Below are 25,643 nucleotides of genomic sequence, written 5' to 3'. Positions count from 1 at the left end.
GTCTTCTACTAGGCATTGCTCCTACTGGCCAGTTTCCTACTCCACACTGATGAGGGGCAATACCCCGAAACAGCTGTCTGTGGATGGATACCATGTTTTGGCATAGGTGGTTTCCTTCACTGGAGACTGCTCTTCCCGTGGTTGTTCCATCCCGGGGAAAGACCTGGCTAGTCATTGCTTGCGTTGAGAAACGTGATGGTGTCTCCGCGGCTTGTGTTTTGCATGTTTTTACATATTTCCCATAAGGGATGGGGGGCATTGCTCTAGAATCACTGCGTTGAGAAACATGTGATGGTGTCTCTGCAGTGTTGGATGTTGATCTCCATGAGTTCATTCATCCTCATTTTTCACACGCTATGTGTAAAGGGACCCTAAGTCTGTTTCAGTAGGCTCTATAAACATGGGGAAGACTGCTGACTTGACAGATGACCAGAAGGCAGTCATTGACACACTCCACAAGGAGAGTAAGCCACAAAAGGTCATTGCTAAAGAAGCTGGCTGTTCACAGAGTGCTGTATCCAAGCATATTAATGGAAAGTTGAGTGGAAGGAAAAAGTGACTTCAAGAGCCACCACACACAGACGTATCCAGGACATGGGCTACAAGTGTCACATTCCTTGTGTCAAGCCACTCATGACCAATAGACAACGCCAGAAGCATCTTTCCTGGGCCAAGGACAAAAAAAGAACTGGACTGTTGCTCAGTAATCCAAGGTGTTTTCAGATGAAAGTAAGTTTTGCATTTCATTTGGAAATCAAGGTCCTCGAGTCTGGAGGAAGAGTGGAGAGGCACACACTACAAGCTGCTTGAGGTCTAATGTGAAGTTTCCACAATCGGTGATGGTTTGGGGAGCCATGTCATCTGCTGGTGTAGGTCCACTGTGTTTTATCAAAACCAAAGCCCGCGCAGCCGTCTACCAGGAAATTTTAGAGCACTTCATGCTTCCCTCTGCAAACAAGCTTTTTAGAGATGGAAATTTCATTCTCCAGCAGGACTTGGTACCTGTCCACACTGCCAAAAGTACCAATACCTGGTTTACAAACAACAGTATCACTGTGCTTGATTGGCAAGCAAACTCGCCTGACCTTAACACCACAGAGAATCTATGGGGTATTGTCAAGAGGAAGATGAGACACCAGACCCAGCAATGCAGACGAGCTGAAGGCTGCTATCAAAGCAATCTGGGCTTCCATAACACCTCAGCAGTGCCACAGGTTGATTGCCTCCATGCCACGCCACATTGATGCAGTAATTGATGCAAAAGGAGCCCCGACCAAGTATTGAGTGCATTTACTAAACATACATTTCAGTAGGCCAACATTTCTGATTTTACAATCATTTTTCAAGCTGGTGTTAGAAAGTATTCTAATTTACTGAGATAATGACTTTTGGGTTTTCATTGGCTGTAAGCCATAACCATCAACATAACAGAAATAAACACTTGAAAGAAATCACTGTTTGTAATGACTCTATCCAATACAGTGGGTACGGAAAATATTCAGACGGCTTTAAATTTTTCACTCTATATAAGAGTTTCACTTTTTGTATTGAAGAACTGAAATAAATTAACTTTTTGCTGATAATCTAATTTTGTTAGAAGCACCTGTATATGCGGGAGTGGGGCCGGGGGCTCTAGGTGCTATCAGATGATTCTAGGTGTGAGGGTGGGGCCGGGGGCTCCCTGTGTGTTGCGACTGTCGAAGAACCACGGCGACTTGAACATAGTATTCGAGCACGTTGAAGACACCCTATAAGCATACGAACGTGCTCTGATAACACCTCATCAGAGCTGGTTCGCTCATCACTAGTCTTTACCTAACTGCTGTCCTGGTGCTCATTACTGCTATTTCCTGAAGGACGTTCTGATGGATGGTGGTGGTCATGTTTCTCAGGCTTTAGAGCTGTATCTTGACATGTTGCAATACTCAGGTGCTCCCAGGGGAGGCAGCAGTGGTGAAGGAGGGGAATTATAGAAGGAATTGCCAGCGAAGGGTCTTGTCTTCTGGACAAGATTCAGCTTGCGGCCCCCAGAGCGTGCCATGAAATATTCAGGAGATGATGGCTGACCACTGATGAGGGGACTCCCTATAAATGCCTCCGACAAAAGCGCTCGGCTGCCCCCAGATCTCTTCTAATGATGGCACCGCTCTCGGCGGACTCTTCTTCATTTCCATTCTATCTGCTCCTCTGGGCACTCTAGGGAGACCGCCAGGATCAAAAGCTTTCATTACTAGAAAGCCGTCGCTGATGGGGGAGGGACGCCGGTCATCCACACTCCCAAGGCTTCGTCCCAAGCGACGCGAATTGGTCTGCCATCACCAGACGCGCCTTCTAGGAACTGAGCAATGGCGGCTGGTGGGGGTAGACAGCACATGACTGACCCACAATTATCCAAGACACCTATTCCCTGGATGAATAGAGACTTTTTGATTGGAAGAGCGACCCTTGCACACAATACAGATGATCATGCAGACACTGAATAAGCAGGGGACCGCAAGGAAATATCAGATTTGTGCTCATATCATCATCTCCAAGGTGCTTCTTTCCTGGTGTGTACACACTACATCACCCACAATGGACAACAGCAGGATATGCTCTGTCCAGAAACACAGCAACATGATGATTGCAGCTTTGAAGGTCAATGGACTCTGGAGCAGCATAGCATGAAATAAAGTTATGAACAAGCTAAGACAGGTTACATGCAGTTGTCACAGGAGACGCTGGAAATATCTGTAATATCTTTCGCCATGTAAGGATGGCGAAAGCTTCAGCAGTCATCTCTCGCCCATCCACCATCGAAGAGAAGTCTCTCCATTGTCCATCATCAGAGAGGAGTCAATATGTCTTCCACTGTAGCCGAAGTGAACGAGGCTCTGCATCTCACGCTTAGGGGGGGTAGGCACTGAGGGCTTCTCTTCTCCTGGAGTTTGGCTTGCCTTCTCAGGTCTGTGAAGTAATCTACAAGGCCAAATAGTAAGATACAGAAGCAACATCTTCTACAGGACGATTGTAGATGTGAGGATGGGGCAGGGGGCTCCAGCTACTAATCAGACAATTGCATATAACAAAAAGGAAGCTGGTAGGAACCAGAGTTTATTTTAAGCACCCTTGGGCTAATGGGTGGGGTGCAGAGGCAGTAACAACCACCAGTGGATAACTGCATAGAACAAAAAACCTGACGTGCACCTCTATATAGTATGAACAGGTGCCTACTGCATAACTTGCAAGAAGGAGGAACGCAGCAGCACTCTGGAGAGACCAATATTTACGTGAAAACAAAATTATAATTGCGGAGTAAACTGTAATAAAAAGTTAAAAAAAAACTTAAATTACTTACAAAAGTAAAGGTTTTTAACCCAGGAGAGGCATGTTTGCCCATTCACACTGTAGACTTTTATAGCACAAAAGAGGCATTTATTAGATGATAGGACCCCATCAGAGAAGTGTACCTTGTTGCGGCTGATGGGCTCACATGAATTGGCTAATTTATGCACTAAGAACCTTCACTTTTGTAAGTAATTTTTAAATGTTCTACTTTTTATTACAGTTTACACGCAATTGATAGATTTTGTATTCGCATATATATTGATCTCTACAGAGTGCTGCTGCGTTCCTCCTTTTTGCAAGTTATGTATTCATTGCAGTAGGCACCTGTTCATACTATATGGAGGTGCATTTCAGGTTTTTTGTTCTATGCACATAACCATTGGAGGTTGTTACTGCCTCCTTTCTGAGTCTGCACCTCACCCATCAGCCCAAGGGTGCTTATAATCAACTCTGGTTCCTACCAGCTTACTTTAATGTACAGGTTTGTAACCCAGGAGAGGCATGTTTGTCGATTTCACACTGTAGACTTTTATAGCACAAGAGAGGCATTTAGTAGATGACTAGCTGAAGAGCCCGGCGTTGCCCGGGCAGAGTAACTAACTGTGGTTAGTTTTTACAAATTATAATGATTATATTGCACATAAAAACATTTAACATCATATATTCAACACTAATTAAATGATTACCTAAGTACTGATAGTATTTTAGTTTCAGCTCATTCAAGAGCCTTTTGATAAACAACATTTTTGGTTTTTCCTTTAGGTGAAAAGATGAACAGATTTTTGGCAGTTCCAACTCTTGAACAGGCCACGTAAAGTTAACCATGAGAAAAGCATGGAGATTGCAAATCGATCCCTACTACTTTTAAGGACTGTCCCTGAGCCTTGTTAATGGACATTGCAAATGCCAGTCAAAGTGGAAACTGGAGCAGTTTAAAATCAAAAGGCAAATCAGATGGAAAGAGTTGAATTCTTGGAATGAAAATGTCCTCTCCTTTAGTACATCCTGTTGCTGAGCTGTGTATCTACTCCTGTCCTGTGTGATACTGACTGCTGAGCTGTGTATCTAATCCTATCCTGTGTGATAATGCGCTGTGTATCTAATCCTATCCTGTGTTACTGTCTGCCGAGCCGTGTATCTAATCCTATCCTGTGTGATACTCTGCTGAGCCGTGTATCTAATCCTATCCTGTGTGATACTGACTGCTGAGCCGTGTATCTAATCATATCCTGTGTGTTACTGACTGCTGAGCTGTGTATCTAATCCTATCCTGTTTGATACTGTCTGCTGAGCCGTGTATCTATTCCTATCCTGTGTGATACTGTCTGCTGAGCCGTGTATCTAATCCTATGTGATACTATCTGCTGAGCTGGGTACCTAATCCTATCCTGTGTGATACTGGTCTCCCCCTGCAGTCTGTGCCAGAGGGTGGTCTGTGTTGGCACGGTAATAAATTGTGTTATTTCCATCTTTACAGAAGGACAATAACACCATAGAAATAAGAATAATAGGCCTCAGTTACCACAACTGTCTACAAGGAAAACTGTTGCATAGCAACCAATCACAGCTCAGCTTCTTTTAAACAGCTCTGGTGAAATGAAAGATGCTTAGTGATTGGTTGTGATGTGGAGTGGACGTGGCTGATACACACCCACATACATACTCAGTTTATTTATATATATATTAGCTGAAGAGCCCGGCGCTGCCCAGGCATAGTGACTAACTGTGGTTAGTTATAACAAATTATAATTATCCTCCATCCCATAGTCCCGAGCCCATATACCCATAATACATATCCTCCATCCCATAGTCCTGTGCCCATATACCCATAATACATATCCACCATCCCATAGGCCCGTGCCCATATACCCATCATACATATCCTCCATCCCATAGTCGAGTGCCCATATACCCATCACACATCCCCCATCCCATAGTCGAGTGCCCATATACCCATCACACATCCTCCATCCCATAGTCCCGTGCCCATATACCCATTACATTCTCCATTCCATAGTCCCATGCCCATATACCCATCATACATATCCTCCATCCTATAGTCCAATGCCCATATACCCATCATACATATCCTCCATCCCATAGTCCAATGCCCATATACCCATCATACATATCCTCCATCCTATAGTCCAATGCCCATATACCCATCATACATATCCTCCATCCCATAGTCCAATGCCCATATACCCATCATACATATCCTACATCCCATAGTCCACTGCCCATATACCCATCATACATATCCTCCATCCCATAGTCGAGTGCCCATATACCCATCACACATCCCCCATCCCATAGTCCCATGCCCATATACCCATCACACATCCTTCATCGCATAGTCCCATGCCCATATACCCATCATACATATCCTCCATCCCATAGTCCAGCGCCCATATACCCATTACACATCCTCCATCCCATAGTCCCATGCCCATATACCCATCATACATATACACCATCCCATAGGCCCGTGCCCATATACCTATCATACATATCCTCCATCCCATAGTCGAGTGTCCATATACCCATCATACATCCTTCATCTCATAGTCCCATGCCCATATACCCATCATACATATCCTCCATCCCATAGTCCCGTGCCCATATACCCATCATACATAGCCTCCATCCCATAGGGAGAGCGCCGGAGCAACGAGTATCTATCATTGCTACATCCGGTTCTCATGCTAACCTGTCTGCACTGCATCTGCAGTCTCTGTGCATTGTCTAATGCTCTCTGTTTCCACAGCATATCAGTATTCTGTGTTACCTGGTTATATCAGCAACCATCTGGGCCTAAGCCATCCCGTTCCGCCTACAGCCATCCGAGTCCAAGGACTGTGTGAAGGTCACTGGAACCGACTCCTTACCAACTAACCGGATCCAGGACCCAGCGCATTACGGACTCTGCTGTAACTTTTGTTATCCCTTTTGGTCCCGCTGGGACAGCTGCCACGTGTTCGGGGTCTAACTGGAGGTAGCACCTGTGTCCTCCGGGTATTCCATTATGGCCCTGCCTGAGGGGCTTTACTACGGGTGCCCGGGGCTCACTAGTCATGCCCCCTTCGGAGCCCCCCGGACCGTGGTCCCGAGGTTCCACTTAAAAAATAAAAACGAATGTGAACTTCACCATCTCTGCCTCCGATTCCATTCATTACACATATGGGGCATCTTATGGGGGCATAACCTATGGAGCATTTTATTGGGCATAATCTATTGAAAATTTTATGGGGCATATTATTCTATGGAGCATCATATGGGGCGATAACCATTATGGAGCAGCATATGGGGCATATTATTCTATGGAGCATCTTATGGGGCCATTATTAACCTTTGTGCAGCATTATATAGAGTGTATTTTGTATGGAGCATCTTATGGGGCCATCATGAACTGTATGTAGCATTATATGGGGCTCCTAATTCAATATGGATATTCAAAAACATTTAACCAACTGATGTCTCAATTAATTTTACTTTTATTGGTATCTATTTTTATTTTTTAAATTTACCAATAGCTGCTGCATTGTCCACCCTAGGCTTATACACAAGTCAATAAGTTTTTGTGGCAAAATTAGGGGGGGGGGGGTATATACGGTAATTTTAAAAAAATTATTACTGTTTACTCAGCAATTATGATAGATTTTGTGTTCGCATATACAGTGGGGGAAAGAAAAAAAAAAAAAGTATTTAGTCAGCCACCAATTGTGCAAGTTCTCCCACTTAAAAAGATGTGAGAGGCCTGTAATTGACATCATAGGTAGACCACAACTATGAGAGTCAAAATGAGAATACAAATCCAGAAAATCACCTTGTCTTATTTGGCAACATTTAGCAAATTATCATGGAGAATAAGTATTTGTCACCTAAAAACATGCAAGATATCTGGCTCTCACAGACCTGTAACTTCTTTAAGAGGCTCCTCTGTTTTCCACTCATTACCTGTAGTAATGGCACCTGTTTGAACTTGTTATCAGTATAGAAGACACCTGTCCACAACCTCAAACAGTCACAGTCCAAACTCCATTATGGTGAAGACCAAAGAGCTGTCAAAGGACACCAGAAACAAAATTGTAGCCCTGCACCAGGCTGGGAAGACAATCTGCAATAGGCAAGCAGCTTGGTGTGATGAAATCAACTGTGGGAGCAATAATAAGAAAATGGAAGACATACAATACTACTGAATCTCCCTCGATCTGGGGCTCCACGCAAGATCTCACCCCGTGGGGTCAAAATGATCACTAGAACGGTGAGCAAAAATCCCAGAACCACATGGGGAACCTAGTGAATGCCCTGCATAGAGCTGGGACCACTGTAACAAAAGCTACCATTAGTAACACTATGCCACCAAGGAGTCAGGTCATGCGTTGCCAGACGTGTCCCCTTGATTAAGCCAATAAATGTCCGGGCCCGTCTGAAGTTTGCTAGAGAGCATTTGGATTATCCAGAAGAGTATTAGGAGAATGTCATATGGTCTGATGAAACCAAAGTAGAACTGTTTGGTAGAAACAAAACAATGTTGAGTTGCATCCCATGAACACCATACCTACTGTGAAGCATGGTGGGTGGCAACATCATGCTTTGGTGCTGTTTATCTGCAAAGGGACCAGGAAGACTGATCCGTTTACAGGAAAGAATGAATGGGGCCACGTATTGTGAGATTTTGAGTGCAAATCTCCTTCCATAAGCAAGGGCATTGAAGATGAAACGTGGGTGGGTCTTTCAGCATGATAATGATCCCAAGCACACTGCCAGGGCAACGAAGGAGTGGCTTCATAAGAGGCATATGAAGGTCCTAGAGTGGCCTAGCCAGTCTCCACATCTCAACCCCATAGAAAACCTTTGGAGGGATTTAAAAGTCTGTGCTGCCCAGTGACAGGCCAAAACACTGCTCTAGAAATCCACAGGGAGGAATGGGCCAACAAACCACCTACAGTATGTGCCAACCTTGTGAAGAGTTACAGAAAACATTTGACCTCTGTCATTGCCAAAGGATATATAACAAAATATTTAGATGAACTTTTGTTAATGACCGAATAATTATTTTCCACCATAATTTTCAAAATACGCTGCTCAAAAAAATAAAGGGAACACTAAAATACCACATCCTAGATATCTCTGAATGAAATATTCCAGTTGCAAATTTTTATTCATTGCATAGTGGAATGTGTTCAGAACAATTATCAATGTAAATCAAAATGAATATCCCATGGAGGTCTGGATTTGGAATGATACTCAAAATCAAAGTGGAAAATCAAATTACAGGCTGATCCAACTTCAGTGGAAATGCCTCATAACGAGGAAAAGATGCTCAGTTGTGTGTGTGGCCTCCATGTGCTTGCATGACCTCCCTACAATACCTGGGCATGCTCCTGATGAGGCGGCGGATGGTCTCTAAAAGGATCTCCTCCCAGACCTAGACTAAAGCATCCGCCAACTCCTGGACAGTCTGTGGTGCAACGTGACTGTGGTGAATGGAGCGAGACATGATGTCCCAGATGTAACATAGTAACAGTTTTGAAGGCTGAAGGAAGACCTTATGGTCCATCTAGTTCAGCCTATTTTTAGTGCAGCTGTTCTGCATTGTTGATCCTGGGGAAGGCAAAAAACCCACAGAGTAGAAGCCAATTTTCTCCATAGGGAAAAAAAAAATTCCTTCCCCTAAGCTGGGTCAACCATCTACCTATAATATTCTGTTATTCGTAACCTTCTATACTGTTACTCACAAGAAAAGCATCCATTCCTTTCTTAAATTCATTCAGTGAGTTGGCCATCACCACGTCCTCAGGAAGAGAATTCCAGAGCCTTACTGCTCTTACCGTGAAGAACCCTCTTCTATGCTGGTGCAGAAATTGTCTTTCCTCCAAACGAAGAGAATGCCCCCTTGTTCTTGTCACAGTCCTTGGTACAAACAGTTCATTGGAGAGATCTCTGTATTGCCCTCTGATATACTTGTACATATATATTAAGTCTCCCCTAAGTCTCAATCGGATTCAGGTCTGGGGAACGGGTGGGCTAGTCCATAACTTCAATGCCTTCATCTTGCAGGAACTGCTGACACACTCCAGCCACATGAGGTCTGGCATTGTCCTGCATTAGGAGGAACCCAGGGCCAACCGCACCAGCATATGGTCTCACAAGGGGTCTGAGGATTTCATCTCCGTACCTAATGGCAGTCAGGTTGCCTCTGGCAAGCACATGGAGGGCTGTGTGACCCTCCAAAGAAATGCCACCCCACACCATTACTGACCCACTGTCAAACCAGTCTGTCAGGAACACCGCACTGAACTTGCTCACTGAGCCAGTGTGCATGTGCTGAGTAAAACAAACTGTGCTCAGAGATACCTGTGGAGCGGGCAGCAGCAGAGAAGGTGCGTACTTCAGAACAGCAGGACCTGAAGCACGTGACTGCTGGGGGCATGGCCTAAACCTCAGAGAGCTAGGAGCTGCAGGAAAACTAGCAGGGTAACTACGGGACAAAGTTACCAAGGGGCATAGACAGGGACGAAAACAGATCAAGCTGGGGTCATAGCATGAGATAGCACGACAAAACCAGAGGATTAGACAGGAAGGATAGTCAGGACGTAGTCAATGAGTCATACAAGGAGATAGCTGCAAAGTACAAGAGGGGAGAGCAGAGAGTAGTCAGGTCACAGACAATGAGTCATACACAGAGAGGGTAGCGCAGTACAGAATCTCACAACGGAGAACAGAACCGGGTCAGAACCATATAAGCAAGCTATAAGACAACGAACAGGCACACAGGGGTCAACACACTCGGCCAAAGGCAAAAGTATAACTGACGGGGATGGGAGTTTCTCAGGGGTATAAGAAGCTCTCCCTGAACCAAAGAGAGGCCACAATAATTAACCCCAGGCGTGCAGCTCAAAGCCTGCACTGGGCTCCAGACATTAACCCCTGACATGCAGGTCAAAACCTGCACTGGGATCATGACACGGTCATGCTGCAGGAAGTTGTAGGCAGCAGATCGCACCTACTTGGTGTCTCCAGACTCTGTCACATGTGCTCAGTGTGAACCTGTTATCATCTGTGAAGAGGACAGGGCACCAGTGACGAATTTGCCAATCCTGGTGTTCTGTGGCAAATGCCAAGCATCCTGCATGGCGTTGGGCTGTGAGCACAACCCCCATCTGTGAACGTCAGGTCCTCAGACCATTATGGAGTCGGTTTCTAACCGTTTGTGCAGACACATGCACATTTGTGGTCTGCTGGAGGTCATTTTGCAGGGCTCTGGCAGTGCTCATCCTGTTCCTCCTTGCACAAAGGTGGAGGTAGCGGTCCTGCTGCTGGGTTGTTGCCCTCCTTCAGCCCCTTCCACGTCTCCTGGTGTACTGGCCTGACTCCTGGTAGCGCCTCCAGCCTCTGGACACTACGCTGACAGACACAGCAAACCTTCTTGCCACAGCTCGAATTGATGTGCCATCCTGGATGAACGGCACTACCTGAGCCACTTGTGTGGGTTGTAGAGTCCGTCTCATGCTACCACAAGTGTGAAAGCACAACCAACATTCAAAAGTGACCAAAACATCAGCCAGAAAGCATTGGTGCTGAGATGTGGTGTGTGGTCCCCACCTGCAGAACCACTTCTTTATTGAGGGTGTCTTGGAAATTGCCAATAATTTCCATGTGTTGTCTATTCCATTTGCACAACAGCATGTGACATTGATTGTCAATCAGTGTTGCTTCCTAAGTGGACAGTTTGATTTCACAGAAGTTTGATTTAATTGGTGTTATATTCTGTTGTTTAAGTGTTCCCTTTATTTTTTGAGCAGTGTAAAGGCCCCATTACACATAACGATGTCCCAGCGATCCCACCAACAATCCGATATGGATGGGATCACTGGCTCCCGCTGCTACACGCAGCGATGTGCGCTGGCCAGCGGGAGACCAGCGATGAAAAAACAGCCCAGGACGATCCAGCACGATCAGCGATACCCAGCGGGGGGGCCAGCCGCTGCTGGATGTCACACACAGCGATATCGCTGGAGAGATCGCTGATGTGTCACAAAATCAGCGATCTCGCCAGCGAAATCGCTGTGTGTAACGGGGCCTTAAATCTTGCCAAGTCAGACAAGGTGATCTTCTGGATTTGTTTTCTCATTTTGACTCTCATAGTTGTGGTCTACCTATGATGTCAATTACAGGCCTCTCACATTTTAAGAGGGAGAACTTGCACAATTGGTGGCCGACTAAATACTTTTTTCCCCACTGTATATTGGTCTCTACAGAGTGCTGCTGCGTTCCTCCTTTTTGCAAACTATCAGACGATTGTAGATGTGAGGGTGGGGCCGGGGGTTCTAAGTGCGATCAGACGATTGTAGATGTGAGGGTGGGGCCGGGGGTTCTAAGTGCGATCAGACGATTGTAGATGTGAGGGTGGGGCCGGGGGTTCTAAGTGCGATCAGACGATTTTAGGTATGAGGGTGGGGCCGGGAGCTCTAGGTGCAATTACACATTTGCAGATTCTTGCTTCCTTTCTCTAGCTTAAAGGAGACATTATATCTTGCTCTCCTCGATAACCATGGGGTTAATTTTGCCTGTGCAGAGACGCTGCTTTCTACTTAATCTCCTCTCCATAGAAACCGTTGCGCGTGGGTTACTGTATAACTACATTACAGGGCTGTAATATGATTTAATCAAGGCCATAATGGATCTTTTGGGGCTGTCTGAAGTAGATCAGGAGACACAAGCCGTCACTGCCTCTATCTACAGTGGTTGGGGGTCTTCCTCATCCGCCTGGCTCTCTCAAAGAGAGTACTCTGCGAGTTTCTATGAATGTAAAATGGCATCCGATCAGGAAGTGATCAGCAAATATCCCCGGGTCCAGACCTGTATACACAGACCAGGGGTACTCCAAAATTGCTCCCAGTCATCCCCTTATACTGCTACTGTTCCCATAGTACACCAGTGTACCCATGTGTATACCAAGGGCCCTGCCACCCACCATCATGGTGTACATTATGGCACTCTGTATCACCACCACCACGACAGAGAGGCGCTGTAAGATTGCAGCATCTGGTTACACAAAACCCCTGCACGTATCAGATCTGCTTCACCTTCCGATTAGCAGTGCAGGTTTTCCTTGAACTATTATTGCAAGGGTTAATCAGGTCTGTCCATCTCCTGGAGCTCTCCATCCTGAATTGTCTCAGCTGTTCTGTATTGGTCACCCCTCTCGGTGTATATGCTCACCTCTTGCACTAGGGAATTGCTGGCAATAGTTACAAATTTCCTAGTATGGTGGTGAAGGAAAATTCTGAGTTAGTAGCAGTCGATTGAGGAAGTTTACAGGAGATATCTGTGTGGATTTGGTATTGTGTGTTTATTCTAATCCTTTCCCATTTGGTTTACCCCTCCAGCTGTTCCCGATTTTCACTCAGTTGTTTGGCGAGTGTATTTGTATGATTGTAGCATTCTTCTAAGTGACAGGTTTGCGCTATCCTATACACATCTACTCTATACCTCCCTGGGTGGGGGGAGGAAACAGATCAATGTACATATAAGAGCATAGCGAAGAACAAGAACCCAGCATCTCCACCATCAGGGGTAATCTAGGGTACAAGGATAGCCTAAGGTCCTCCTAGCTTGAGGGACAGGGAAGCAGCCTATTAGCCGGGAAATCCAGTTATAGTATCGGGACACCCACACTGTACTCCTCATTCTATCACCCAGTCGTCCCAACTCAACACTACCAGCAAACTGGGCGTCTCCTAATCACATAAATCCTCTACCCACACTACTCCACACCAACTACTCATTGCCCCTCAGTAGACTGCCCTCTCCCCACTATGCTCACACTCCTCCGCAAAGACTGCATCACCCCCCTGCCCACACCCTTCAGAACAGACTGCCTGTCTTCCCTCCTCTGCCCACACCCTTCAGCACAGACTGCCTGTCTTCCCTCCACTGCCCCACCCTTCCGCAGATTGCCCTTCTCCTCTCCTCAGACTGCTCTTCTCTCTGCCTCTGAACACTCCCTTGCCACAAACGGCCCTTCTGCCTGCACCCGTGTGCACAAACCGCCCTTCTACCCTCCTCTGCCCGCACTGCTCTACACAGACAGCAATGATCCCTTCTCTCTGCCCACACCCCTTTACACAGACTGCAATTCTCCCTTCCTCTGCCCACACCCCTCTGCACAGACAGCCCTTCTCCTCTGCCTCCAGTGTCTCTGAACAGTATATCCACCCCTCCCGTTGCATTGTCTGTCCCGACTTTGGTGTGCACCATTTTGCATAGTCTTCTCCTCCACTTGCCCCTGCAGTTACGTCCATATCTCTTCTGTACCACTGCCCTCCCCCCAGCATGCCTCTGTACAGTCTGCCACCTCCTCTTGCACCTTGGTTGGTGGACATCTCCCACCCCAAGAGTAGATGTTGTGTTCTTCCAGGTCAATTCATTACACATTCTCACATTTGCTCTGCAGCCATGGAAATCTGTTTTTTCACAGGCTGGGTGGTCCCAGGGGATGCACAGTACTTGGCCAGATCGTGGGCCTTATTAGAGGAAGGTAACGATGTCTCTGCTGACATGCACTTATAATAACCTTTTATTACAGATGGCAGCCGCGCCATCTACACCGAGGTGTAGGAACGTGGCTCCATCATCAGTTTCATCACAGCTGTGAGAGACGAGGTAAAGGTGCGGCAGTGGGGGTGCCCCCTGGCACAGTGCGCGGCCAGTTGTGTTCTTAGGTGGCGTTGCTAAGCACTAGCCATACACACGGTCCTTGGCACCAGGGAGGTAACAAGCCTCACTGTTGTCCAGGGAGCGATGCCGCCAGCTCCTAACTCACGAAAACAGACATTACTCCAGCCATTTGTCCTGACAGTTTCACCATTCAGAGAATCAGTCAGAGGCGCGCCGTCCGTGTTCCATGTGACGCACACAACGTGACGTGCGCGCCGTCTGTGGTCACAAGACGCACACAATAAGCGCTCTCTAGAGATGAAGTGATTTCTCACCTGCTGCAAATTCTCTGATATTTTCTGGTCTTTTCTGTAGAACATCTCTAGAAAACAGAAATGGAAAAAACCCAGTCAGGAGAGACCATCACGTGACCCGAGGGAGCAGATATACGTCATAATTACCGGATGAATCCAGAGAGCAGCAGCTGCAAGTCAGCATGGTTCCTCAGATATTCCTCATTAATGATCCGGGTCTGAATCTAGAGAAGGAAAAAGGCGAGATGTCAGCAGGTGCCAAATGTAACAAGGTCACCATCTGGGGTACAGAGGAGTACATCCAGAAGTGTAGGGGGCACCGCCTGGGATATAAAAAGTACATCCAGAAGTGTAGGGGGCACAACCCGGGATATAGAGGAGTACATCCAGAAGTGTAGGGGGCATCGCCCAGGATATTTATAGAGGAGTACAACCCAGGAGTGTAGGGGGCACCGTATGGTATACAGAGGAGTACACCCAGAAGTGTAGGGGGCACCGCCCGGGATATAGAGGAGTACACCCAGGAGTGTAGGGGGCACCCCCCGGGATATAGAGGAGTACATCCAGAAGTGTAGGGGGCACCGCTCGGGATATAGAGGAGTACACCCAGGAGTGTAGGGGCACCGCCCAGGATATAGAGGAGTACACCCAGAAGTGTAGGGGGCACCGCCCAGGATATAAAGGAGTACACCCAGAAGTGTAGGGGGCACCGCATGGTATACAGAGGAGTACACCCAGGAGTGTAGGGGGCACCGCACAGGATATAGAGGAGTATACCCAGGAGTGTAGGGGGCACCGCATGGTATACAGAGGAGTACACCCAGGAGTGTAGGGAGCACCGCACGGTATATAGAGTACACCCAGAAGTGTAGGGGGCACCGCCCGGGGTATAGAGGAGTACACCCAGAAGTGTAGGGGGCACCGCACGGTATACAGAGGAGTACATCCAGAAGTGAAGGAGGCACCGCCCGGGATATAGAGGAGTACACACAGAAGTGTAGTGGGCACCGCCCAGGATATAGAGGAGTACACCCAGAAGTGTAGGGGGCACCACCCAGGATACAGAGGAGTACACCCAGAAGTGTAGGGGGCAACGCATGGTATACAGAGGCGTACACCCAGGAGTGTAGGGGGTACCGCCCAGGATATAGAGGAGTACACCCAGGAGTGTAGGGGGCACCGCCAAGGATATAGAGGAGTACACCCAGGAGAATAGGGGGCACCACCCAGGGTATAGAGAAGTACACCCAGGAGAGTAGGGGGCACCACCCAGGGTATAGAGGAGTACACCCAGAAGTGTAGGGGGCACCGCACGGTATACAGAGGAGTACATCCAGAAGTGTAGGGGGCACCGCCCGGGATATAGAGGAGTACACCCAGAAGTGTAGGGGGCACCGCCCAGGATATAGAGGAGTACACCCAGAAGTGTAGGGGGCACCACCCGGGATACAGAGGAAAACACCCAGAAGTGTAGGGGGCACCGCCCGGGATATAGAGGAGTACACCCAGAAGTGTAGGGGGCACCACCCGAGATACAGAGGAAAACACCCAGAAGTGTAGGGGGCACCACCCGGGATATAGAGGAGTACACCCAGAAGTGTAGGGGGCACCGTCCGGGATATATATAGAGGAGTACAACCCAGGAGTGTAGGGGGCACCGTACGGTATACAAAGGAGTACACCCAGGAGTGTAGGGGGCACCGCCGGGATATAGAGGAGTACATCCAAAAGTGTAGGGGGCACCGCCCAGGATATAGAGTACACCCAGGAGTGTAGGGGGGCACCGCCCGGGATATAGAGGAGTACATCTAGAAGTGTAGGGGGCACCGCCCGGGATATATAGAGAGGAGTACAACCCAGGAGTGTAGGGGGCACCGTACGGTATACAGAGGAGTACACCAAGAAATGTAGGGGGCACCGCCCGGGATACAGAGGAGCACATCCAGCAGTGTAGGGGGCACCGCCCGGGATACAGAGGAGCACATCCAGAAGTGTAGGGGGCACCGCCCGGGATATAGAGGAGCACATCCAGAAGTGTAGGGGGCACCGCCTGGGATATAGAGGAGTACACCCAGGAGTGCCTACACTCCTATCTACACTCCTTCAGGGCACCGCACTGAATATAGAGGAGCACACCCAAGAGTGTAGGGGGCACCACACGGTAAAAAGAGGAGTACACCCAGGAGTGTAGGGGGCACCGTCCAGGATATAGAGGAGTACATCCAGAAATGTAGGGGGCACCGCCCGGGATATAGATGAGTACATCCAGAAGTGTAGGGGGCACCGCCCGGGATATAGAGGAGTACACCCAGGAGTGTAGGGGGCACCGCCCAGGATAAAGAGGAGTACACCCAGAAGTGTAGGGGGCACCGCCTGGGGTATAGAGGAGTACACCCAGGAGCGTAGTGGGCACCGCACGGTATACAGAGGAGTACATCCAGAAGTGTAGGGGGCACCGCACGGTATACAGAGGAGTACACCCAGAAGTGTAGGGGGCACCGCCCGGGATATAGAGGAGTACACCCAGGAGTGTAGGGGGCACCGCCCGGGATATAGAGGAGTACACCCAGGAGTGTAGGGTGCACCGCACGGTATACAGAGGTGTACACCCAGAAGTATAGGGGGCACCGCCCGGGATATAGAGGAGTACACCCAGGAGTGTAGGGGGCATCGCCCAGGATATAGAGGAGTACACCCAGGAGTGTAGGGGGCACTGCCCGGGATATAGAGGAGTACATTCAGGAGTGTAGGGGACACCGCATGGTATACAGAGGAGTACACCCAGGAGTGTAGGGGGCACCGCCCAGGATACAGAGGAGTACACCTAGAAGTGTAATCTGTAATTTGGAATCTGCTGCCCCACTTACACATGCCAAAGCTCGCAAAATCGACAGACAGCCCTGGCACACCAGCCTGACCAAAGAACTGAGGCGAGCTTCCAGGGCTGCTCAGCGCAGATGGAAAAGATCCCACTGCAACGAGCACTTCATCGCATTCAAACAGTCCCTCACTACTTTCAAGACCACACCCGCCACAGCTAAACAAACCTACTTCTCATCTCTCATATCCTCCCTGTCTCACAACCCTAAACAGTTATTCAACACCTTCAATTCTCTCCTCCGTCCCCCAGCACCTCCTCCCTCCCCACCAGGGGTGGGATTCAGCGGGTTCTCCCCGGTTCGGTGGAACCGGTTGTTAAAAAAGCAGCCGGTTCCCCGAACCGGGGAGATTCACAGCCGCGATCCGGTAATTTGATGTTCCTGCAGAAGCCGACAAGGAGCAGGAGCAGAGGAGGACTCTTGCCCTGCTTCCTAGTCCCGCCCGCCGCGCCGGATACCGCTCACTGATACGTGCAGCCGGCCAGCCGCAGGGACTGAGCGCACCCCACCGGACCCCAGCGGCCCCCGCGCACTGATACTAACCAGGACGAACCGCGCGCCGCTACCCAGTGTGAGCTGTGCGTGGTCTGCGGCCTGCCTTCCTAGTCACCCCGGGCCCGGCCTGCCATCTTCATCATCCTGGACTGGTCACACCGATGCTGCTGTGTCAGGTCAGTATGTGCTGCTGCTGCCTAATGGGGACATGTGCTGGCTGCATATTGGGGACCTGTCCTGCCTAATGGGGACCTGTCCTGCCTAATGGGGACCTGTCCTGCCTAATGGGGACGTGTGATGCCTAATGGGGACCTGTGCTGCATACTGGGGACCTGTGCTGCATACTGGGGACCTGTGCTGCCTAATGGGGACCTGTGCTGCCTAATGGGGACCTGTGCTGCCTAATGGGGACCTGTGCTGCCTAATGGGGACCTGTGCTGCCTAATGGGGACCTGTGCTGCCTAATGGGGACCTGTGCTGCCTAATGGGGACCTGTGCTGCCTATTGGGGACCTGTGCCTGCCTATTGGGGACCTGTGCCTGCCTATTGGGGACCTGTGCCTGCCTATTGGGGACCTGTGCCTGCCTATTGGGGACCTGTGCCTGCCTATTGGGGACCTGTGCCTGCCTATTTGGGAACAATGCTGCCTATTAGGGACCTATGCTGCCTATTAGGGACCTGTGCTGCCTTTTTGGGACCTGTGCACTGTTCTGATCTCATTCCAATTTATTATTTTTTTTTAACTGTTTGACTGCGCCCCTACTTGTATATGTTTGAGGAAAAGGTGCGTGTAAATGGGTGTGGCTTAAAAATGGGTGTGGCTTTCCTACACACAAACACAGAACCTGTTGTTAAAAATTTGAATCCCACCACTGCTCCCCACTCATCTCAGCTGAAGACTTTGCCTCATTTTTCAAGCAGAAGATTGATAACATCAGAGACAGTTTTGGTCAACAACTCCCAGAGCCCTTCCTCCCGACTTTCCAGCCCTCCACCTCCAAAACCAACTTCTCCACCATTACAGAAGATCGACTCTCCACTCTACTCTCTAGATCACATCTCACCACCTGTGCACTTGACCCGATCCCATCCCACTTCATCCCAAACCTCACCACAGTCTTCATCCCAACCCTAACCCATCTCTTCAACCTATCACTAACAACTGGTGCTTTCCCCTCAAGCTTTAAACATGCCTCCATCACACCTATCCTCAAAAAGCCCTCTCTTGACCCATCCTCTGTATCTAGCTATCGCCCTATATCACTTCTCCCCTATGCCTCCAAGTTACTGGAACAACACGTCTACCTTGAACTGTCCTCCCATCTCTCTTCTTGCTCCCTCTTTGACCGCTTACAATCTGGCTTCCGGGCACACCACTCCACTGAAACTGCCCTTACTAAGGTCACCAATGACCTCTTAACCGAAAAAGAGCAAGCGACACTACTCTGTCCTCCTCCTCCTGGACCTGTCGGCTGCCTTTGACACAGTGGACCATTCCCTATTACTACAGACCCTCTCATCTCTTGGTAGCACAGACTTGGCCCTATCCTGGATCTCATCATACCTAACAGACCGGACATTCAGCGTCTCCCACTCACACACCACCTCCTCACCTCGCCCCCTGTCTGTCGGAGTCCCACAAGGTTCAGTCCTAGGACCCCTGCTCTTCTCCATTTACACCTTTGGCCTGGGACAGCCGATAGAATCTCGTGGCTTTCAGTATCATCTCTATGCTGATGACACACAGATCTACATCTCTGGACCAGATATCACCTCCCTACTAACCAGAATCCCTCAATGTCTGTCCACTATTTCATCCTTCTTCGCTAGATTTCTGAAACTCAACATGGATAAAACAGAATTCATCATCTTTCCCCCCATCTCACGTGACCCCTCAACGAACCTATCCATTACAGTAAATGACTGCCCACTCCCCCCAGTCCCACAAGCTCGCTGCCTCGGGGTAATCCTTGACGCTGATCTCTCCTTCAAACCATATATCCAAGCCCTTTCCACTTCCTGCCGACTTCAACTCAAAAATATTTCACGAATCCGTTCGTTCCTCAACCAAAAATCTGCAAAAACCCTAGTCCATGCCCTCATCATATCTCGCCTTGACTACTGCAACCTCCTGCTCAGCGGCCTCCCCTCGAACACTCTCGCACCCCTCCAATCTATTCTAAACTCTGCTGCCCGACTAATCCACCTGTCCCCCCCGCTATTCCCCAGCCTCTCCCCTCTGTCAATCCCTTCACTGGCTCCCCATTGCCCAGAGACTCCAGTACAAAACCCTAACCATGACATACAAAGCCATCCACAACCTGTCTCCTCCGTACATCTGTGTCCTCGTCTCCCGGTACTTTCCTGCACGCAACCTCCGATCCTCACAAGATCTCCTTCTCTACTCCCCTCTTATCTCCTCTTCCCACAATCGCATACAAGATTTCTCTCGCGCATCACCCCAACTCTGGAACTCTCTACCACAACATATCAGACTCTCACCTACCATCGAAACCTTCAAAAAGAGCCTGAAGACCCACCTCTTCCGACAAGCCTATAACCTGCAGTAACCACCGATCGACCAAACCGCTGCATGACCAGCTCTACCCTCGCCTACTGTATTACCACCCATCCCTTGAAGATTGTGAGCCCTCGCGGGCAGGGTCCTCTCTCCTCCTGTACCAGTTATGACTTGTATTGTTTAAGATTATTGTACTTGTTTTTATTATGCATACCCCTCCTTACATGTAAAGCGCCATGGAATAAATGGCGCTATAACAAATAATAATAATAATAATTAAGTGTAGGAGGCACCGCCCAGGATATAGAGGAGTACACCCTGGAGTGTAGGGGGCACCGCCCGGGATATAGAGGAGTACACCCAGAAGTGTAGGGGGCACCGCCCAGGATATAGAGGAGTACACCCAGAAGTGTAGGGGGCACCGCCCAGGATATAGAGGAGTACACCCAGGAGTGTAGGGGGCACCGCCCAGGATATAGAGGAGTACACCCAGGAGTGTAGGGGGCACCGCCCGGGATATAGAGTAGTACATCTAGAAGTGTAGGGGGCACCGCCCGGGATATATATATAGAGGAGTACAACCCAGGAGTGTAGGGGGCACTGTACGGTATACAGAGTACACCCAGGAGTGTAGGGGGCACCGCCAGGGAAATAGAGGACACCCAGGAGTGTGGGGGTACCGCCGGGATATAGAGGAGTACACCCAGGAGTGTAGGGGGCACCGCCAGGGAAATAGAGGAGTACACCCAGGAGTGTGGGGGTACCGCCGGGATATAGAGGAGTACACCCAGGAGTGTAGGGGGCACCGCCAGGGAAATAGAGGACACCCAGGAGTGTAGGGGGCACCGCATGGTATACAGAGGAGTACACCCAGAAGTGTAGGGGGCACCGCATGGTATACAGAGGAGTACACCCAGAAGTGTAGGGGGCACCACCCGGGATATAGAGGAGTACACCCAGGAGTGTAGGGGGCACCGCCCGGGATATAGAGGAGTACACTCAGAAGTGTAGGGGGCACCGCCCGGGATATAGAGGAGTACACTCAGAAGTGTAGGGGGCACCGCCCGGGATATAGAGGAGTACATCCAGAAGTGTAGGGGGCACCGCCCGGGATATAGAGGAGTACATCCAGAAGTGTAGGGGGCACCGCACGGTATATAGAGGAGTACATCCAGTAGTGTGGGGGGCACCGCCCACGATATAGAGGAGTACATCCAGAAGTGTAGGGAGCACCGCCCAGGATATAGAGGAGTAAACCCAGAAGTGTAGGGGGCACCGCCCAGGATATAGAGGGGTACACCCAGAAGTGTAGGGAGCACCACCCAGGATACAGAGGAGTACATCCAGGAGTGTAGGGAGCACCGCACGGTATATAGAGGAGCACACCCAGGAGTGTAGGGAGCACCGCACGGTATATAGAGGAGCACACCCAGGAGTGTAGGGAGCACCGCACGGTATATAGAGGAGCACACCCAGGAGTGTAGGGAGCACCGCCCGACCTGCAGGGGGGCGCCGTTCTCTGTGCGCACACCTGTTGGGGGTGCCGCTCCGTGCGCAGACGTGTAGGGGGCGCCGTTCTTTGTGCGCAGACATGTAGGGGGCGCCGCTCCGTGCGCAGACGTGTAGGGGGCGCCGTTCTTTGTGCGCAGACCTGTAGGGGGCGCCGTTCTTTGTGCGCAGACATGTAGGGGGCGCCGCTTCGTGCGCAGACCTGTAGGTGGCGCCGTTCTTTGTGCGCAGACCTGTAGGGGGCGCCGTTCTCTGTGCGCAGACCTGTAGGGGGCGCCGTTCTCTGTGCGCAGACCTGTAGGGGGCGCCGGGGTAGAGCAGTATACTCTTTTACCTTCCAGTCACGGAGACACTGCTGCTGCTCGCAGTTTAGGGCCCCGTGGTCTGCACCTTCTGACATGTCTGACGCTGCACGAGCGGCATCGTTGCTAGGAATGGTTGCCATGACCCAACGTGAGAAAACGCCCCTTTTACGTAACAATTCACGTGACCCTAGCAGGATCACGCCCTGTTTTACTGTTACCATAGAGACGGCTATAGTGGCTCTCTTGTAAGGGGAGACTCCGAGTGACATCACTGGACAGTGCATAGTGTAACGTTATATGTATATAATATACACCCCCTGTACATTATATGTATATTATACACCCCTGTACGTTATATGCATGTAATACACTCCCCTGTACGTTATATGTATATAATATACACCCCCTGTACATTATATGTATATTATACACCCCTGTACCTTATATGTATGTAATACACCCCCCTGTACGTTATATGTATATAATATACACCCCCTGTACACAGGGCCGGATTAAGGTTGGTGGGGGCCCCTGGCAGAAAATCTGGTGGGGGCCCCCATATCATTAACATTTTAGCCATAACAGTAGAGCGCGAACTGTAGCACTTAGATGTACAATCTAATCTTATCCTCTTGTTCTGCCACATTTCCACCACCACCATCATTGCATTCTCACCCACCACCCCATCATTGCCCTCTCGACCATCACCCCATCATTGTCTTCTCCCCATCACTGCCTTCTCCATCACCCCATCACTGCTTTCTCCCCATCACTCCCATCATTGCCTGCTCCATCACCCCATCACTCCCATCATTGTCTGCTCCATCACCCCCATCATTGCCTGCTCCATCACGCCATCACTCCCATCATTGCCTTCTCCATCACCCCATCACTGCGTTCTCCATCACCCCATCACTGCCTTCCCCCATCACTCCCATCATTGCCTGCTCCATCACTCCCATCATTGCCTGCTCCATCACCCCATCATTGCCTGCTCCATCACCCCATCATTGCCTGCTCCATCACTCCCATCATTGCCTGCTCCATCACCCCATCATTGCCTGCTCCATCACCCCCATCATTGCCTGCTCCATCACTCCCATCATTGCCTGCTCCATCACCCCATCATTGCCTGCTCCATCACCCCCATCATTGTCTGCTCCATCACCCCATCATTGTCTGCTCCATCACCCCATAATTGCCTGCTCCATCACCCCATCACTCCCATCATTGCCTTCTCCATCACCCCATCACTGCGTTCTCCATCACCCCATCACTGCCTTCCCCCATCACTCCCATCATTGCCTGCTCCATCACCCCCATCATTGTCTGCTCCATCACCCCATCACTGCTTGCTCCATCACCCCCATCACTGCCTGCTCCATCACCCCCATCATTGCCTGCTCCATCACCCCATAACTCCCATCATTGTCTGCTCCATCACCCCATCACTGCCTGCTCCATCACTCCCATAATTGTCTGCTCCATCACCCCATCATTGCCTGCTCCATCACCCCCATCACTCCCCTCATTGCCTGCTCCATCACCCCATCACTGCCTGCTCCATCACCCCATCACTGCTTGCTCCATCACCCCCATCACTGCCTGCTCCATCACCCCCATCATTGCCTGCTCCATCACCCCATAACTCCCATCATTGTCTGCTCCATCACCCCATCACTGCCTGCTCCATCACTCCCATCATTGCCTGCTCCATCATCCCCATCACTCCCCTCATTGCCTGCTCCATCACCCCATCACTGCCTTCTCCATCACCCCCATCATTGTCTGCTCCATCACCCCATCACTGCCTGCTCCATCACCCCCATCATTGCCTGCTCCATCACCCCATCACTGCCTTCTCCATCACCCCCATCATTGTCTGCTCCATCACCCCATCACTGCCTGCTCCATCACCCCATCACTGCCTGCTCCATCACCCGGCCCCATCACTGCCTGCTCCATCACCCCCATCACTCCCCTCATTGCCTGCTCCATCACCCCATCACTGCCTTCTCCATCACCCCCATCATTGTCTGCTCCATCACCCCATCACTGCCTGCTCCATCACCCCCATCATTGCCTGCTCCATCACCCCATCACTGCCTTCTCCATCACCCCCATCATTGTCTGCTCCATCACCCCATCACTGCCTGCTCCATCACCCCATCACTGCCTGCTCCATCACCCGGCCCCATCACTGCCTGCTCCATCACCCCCATCATTGCCTGCTCCTTCACCCCATCACTGCCTTCTAGACCATCACTCCCATGTCCCATCACTGCCTCTGCCTGCTCCATCATACACACAGATATACACACACACAGACATACATACATACATACATACACTGATACACACATACATACACACACAAGACACCACCTCTCTCCTCTCACCTGTCCTCCGCAGCATCTCCAGCGCTTCCTCCCTCACACAGCAGCGGCCGCTGAATGATGACGTGTGAAAACAGGAAGCGCGGCCTCCGGGCAGGAAGCAGGACGGACCCTTGCCGGCCGCTCCGTTCCTGCTATTCACTGACGGCGTCTAATATTTATCCTCGCGCTGCGTTGGCGGTCGCTGCCCAGTGGTGGGGGCCCCCTTAGAAGCTCTTGTGGTGGGGGCCCCGGGGCTGAAGCCCCGCCTGCCCCTCCTATAATCCGGCCCTGCCTGTACATTATATGTATATTATACACCCCTGTACCTTATATGTATGTAATACACCCCCCTGTACGTTATATGTATATAATATACACCCCCTGTACATTATATGTATATTATACACCCCTGTACCTTATATGTATGTAATACACCCCCCTGTACATTATATGTATATAATATACACCCCCTGTACATTATATGTATATTATATACCCCTGTACCTTATATGTATGTAATACACCCCCCTGTACATTATATGTATATTATACACCCCTGTACCTTATATGTATATAATACACCCCTGTACGTTATATGTATATAAGCCACCCCCTGTACATTATATGTATATAATACACTCCCCTGTACATTATATGTATATTATACACCCCCTGTACATTATATGTATATAATACACCCCCTGCACGTTATACGTATATAATACACCCCCCTGTACATTATACGTATATAATACACCCCCTGTACGTTATACGTATATAATACACCCCCTGTACGTTATATGTATATAATACACCCCTGTACATTATATGTATATTATATACCCCTGTACCTTATATGTATGTAATACACCCCCCTGTACCTTATATGTATATAATACACCCCCTGTACATTATACGTATATAATACACCCCCTGTACGTTATACGTATATAATACACCCCCTGTACATTATATGTATATTATACACCCCTGTACCTTATATGTATATAATACACCCCTGTACGTTATATGTATATAAACCACCCCCTGTACATTATATGTATATAATACACTCCCCTGTACATTATATGTATATTATACACCCCTGTACATTATATGTATATAATACACCCCCTGCACGTTATACGTATATAATACACCCCCTGCACGTTATACGTATATAATACACCCCCTGTACGTTATACGTATATAATGCACCCCCTGTACGTTATATGTATATAATGCACCCC

The 25,643-nt window shown here is 49.4% G+C and overlaps 1 protein-coding gene across 1 annotated transcript; it reads right to left on the bottom strand.

The window, feature by feature from the left end:
• Window positions 1-1,275: 1,275 nt before the first annotated feature.
• Window positions 1,276-22,183, bottom strand: RIIAD1 (regulatory subunit of type II PKA R-subunit domain containing 1). The gene is made up of 4 exons (XM_073564625.1): window positions 22,045-22,183; window positions 14,454-14,530; window positions 14,328-14,374; window positions 1,276-2,958 (listed from the first exon to the last, which is right to left on the bottom strand). The coding sequence occupies exons 1-4, from the start codon at window positions 22,153-22,155 to the stop codon at window positions 2,825-2,827; spliced, it is 369 nt and encodes a 122-aa protein (XP_073420726.1). The 5' UTR covers window positions 22,156-22,183; the 3' UTR covers window positions 1,276-2,824.
• Between the last annotated feature and the right edge of the window lie 3,460 nt (window positions 22,184-25,643).

This window comes from Dendrobates tinctorius, unplaced genomic scaffold (genome assembly GCF_039654945.1).
Source record: "Dendrobates tinctorius isolate UK_male_01 unplaced genomic scaffold, ASM3965494v1 ptg000468l, whole genome shotgun sequence".
NCBI lineage: Eukaryota > Metazoa > Chordata > Amphibia > Anura > Dendrobatidae > Dendrobates > Dendrobates tinctorius.
Note: the sequence above shows the minus strand (reverse complement) of the source record. Positions and strands in the feature narration are given on the sequence as shown.

Excerpts from the sequence above, each read along its gene's own strand:
- RIIAD1 (XM_073564625.1), bottom strand. The coding sequence starts at position 22,155 with ATGGCAACCATTCCTAGCAACGATGCCGCTCGTGCAGCGTCAGACATG. Across the intron at positions 14,531-22,044 it reads AGTGTCTCCGTGACTGGAAG|ATTCAGACCCGGATCATTAA; the intron begins GTAAAAGAGTAT and ends TTCCTTCTCTAG. Across the intron at positions 2,959-14,327 it reads TATCAGAGAATTTGCAGCAG|ATTACTTCACAGACCTGAGA; the intron begins GTGAGAAATCAC and ends TTGGCCTTGTAG.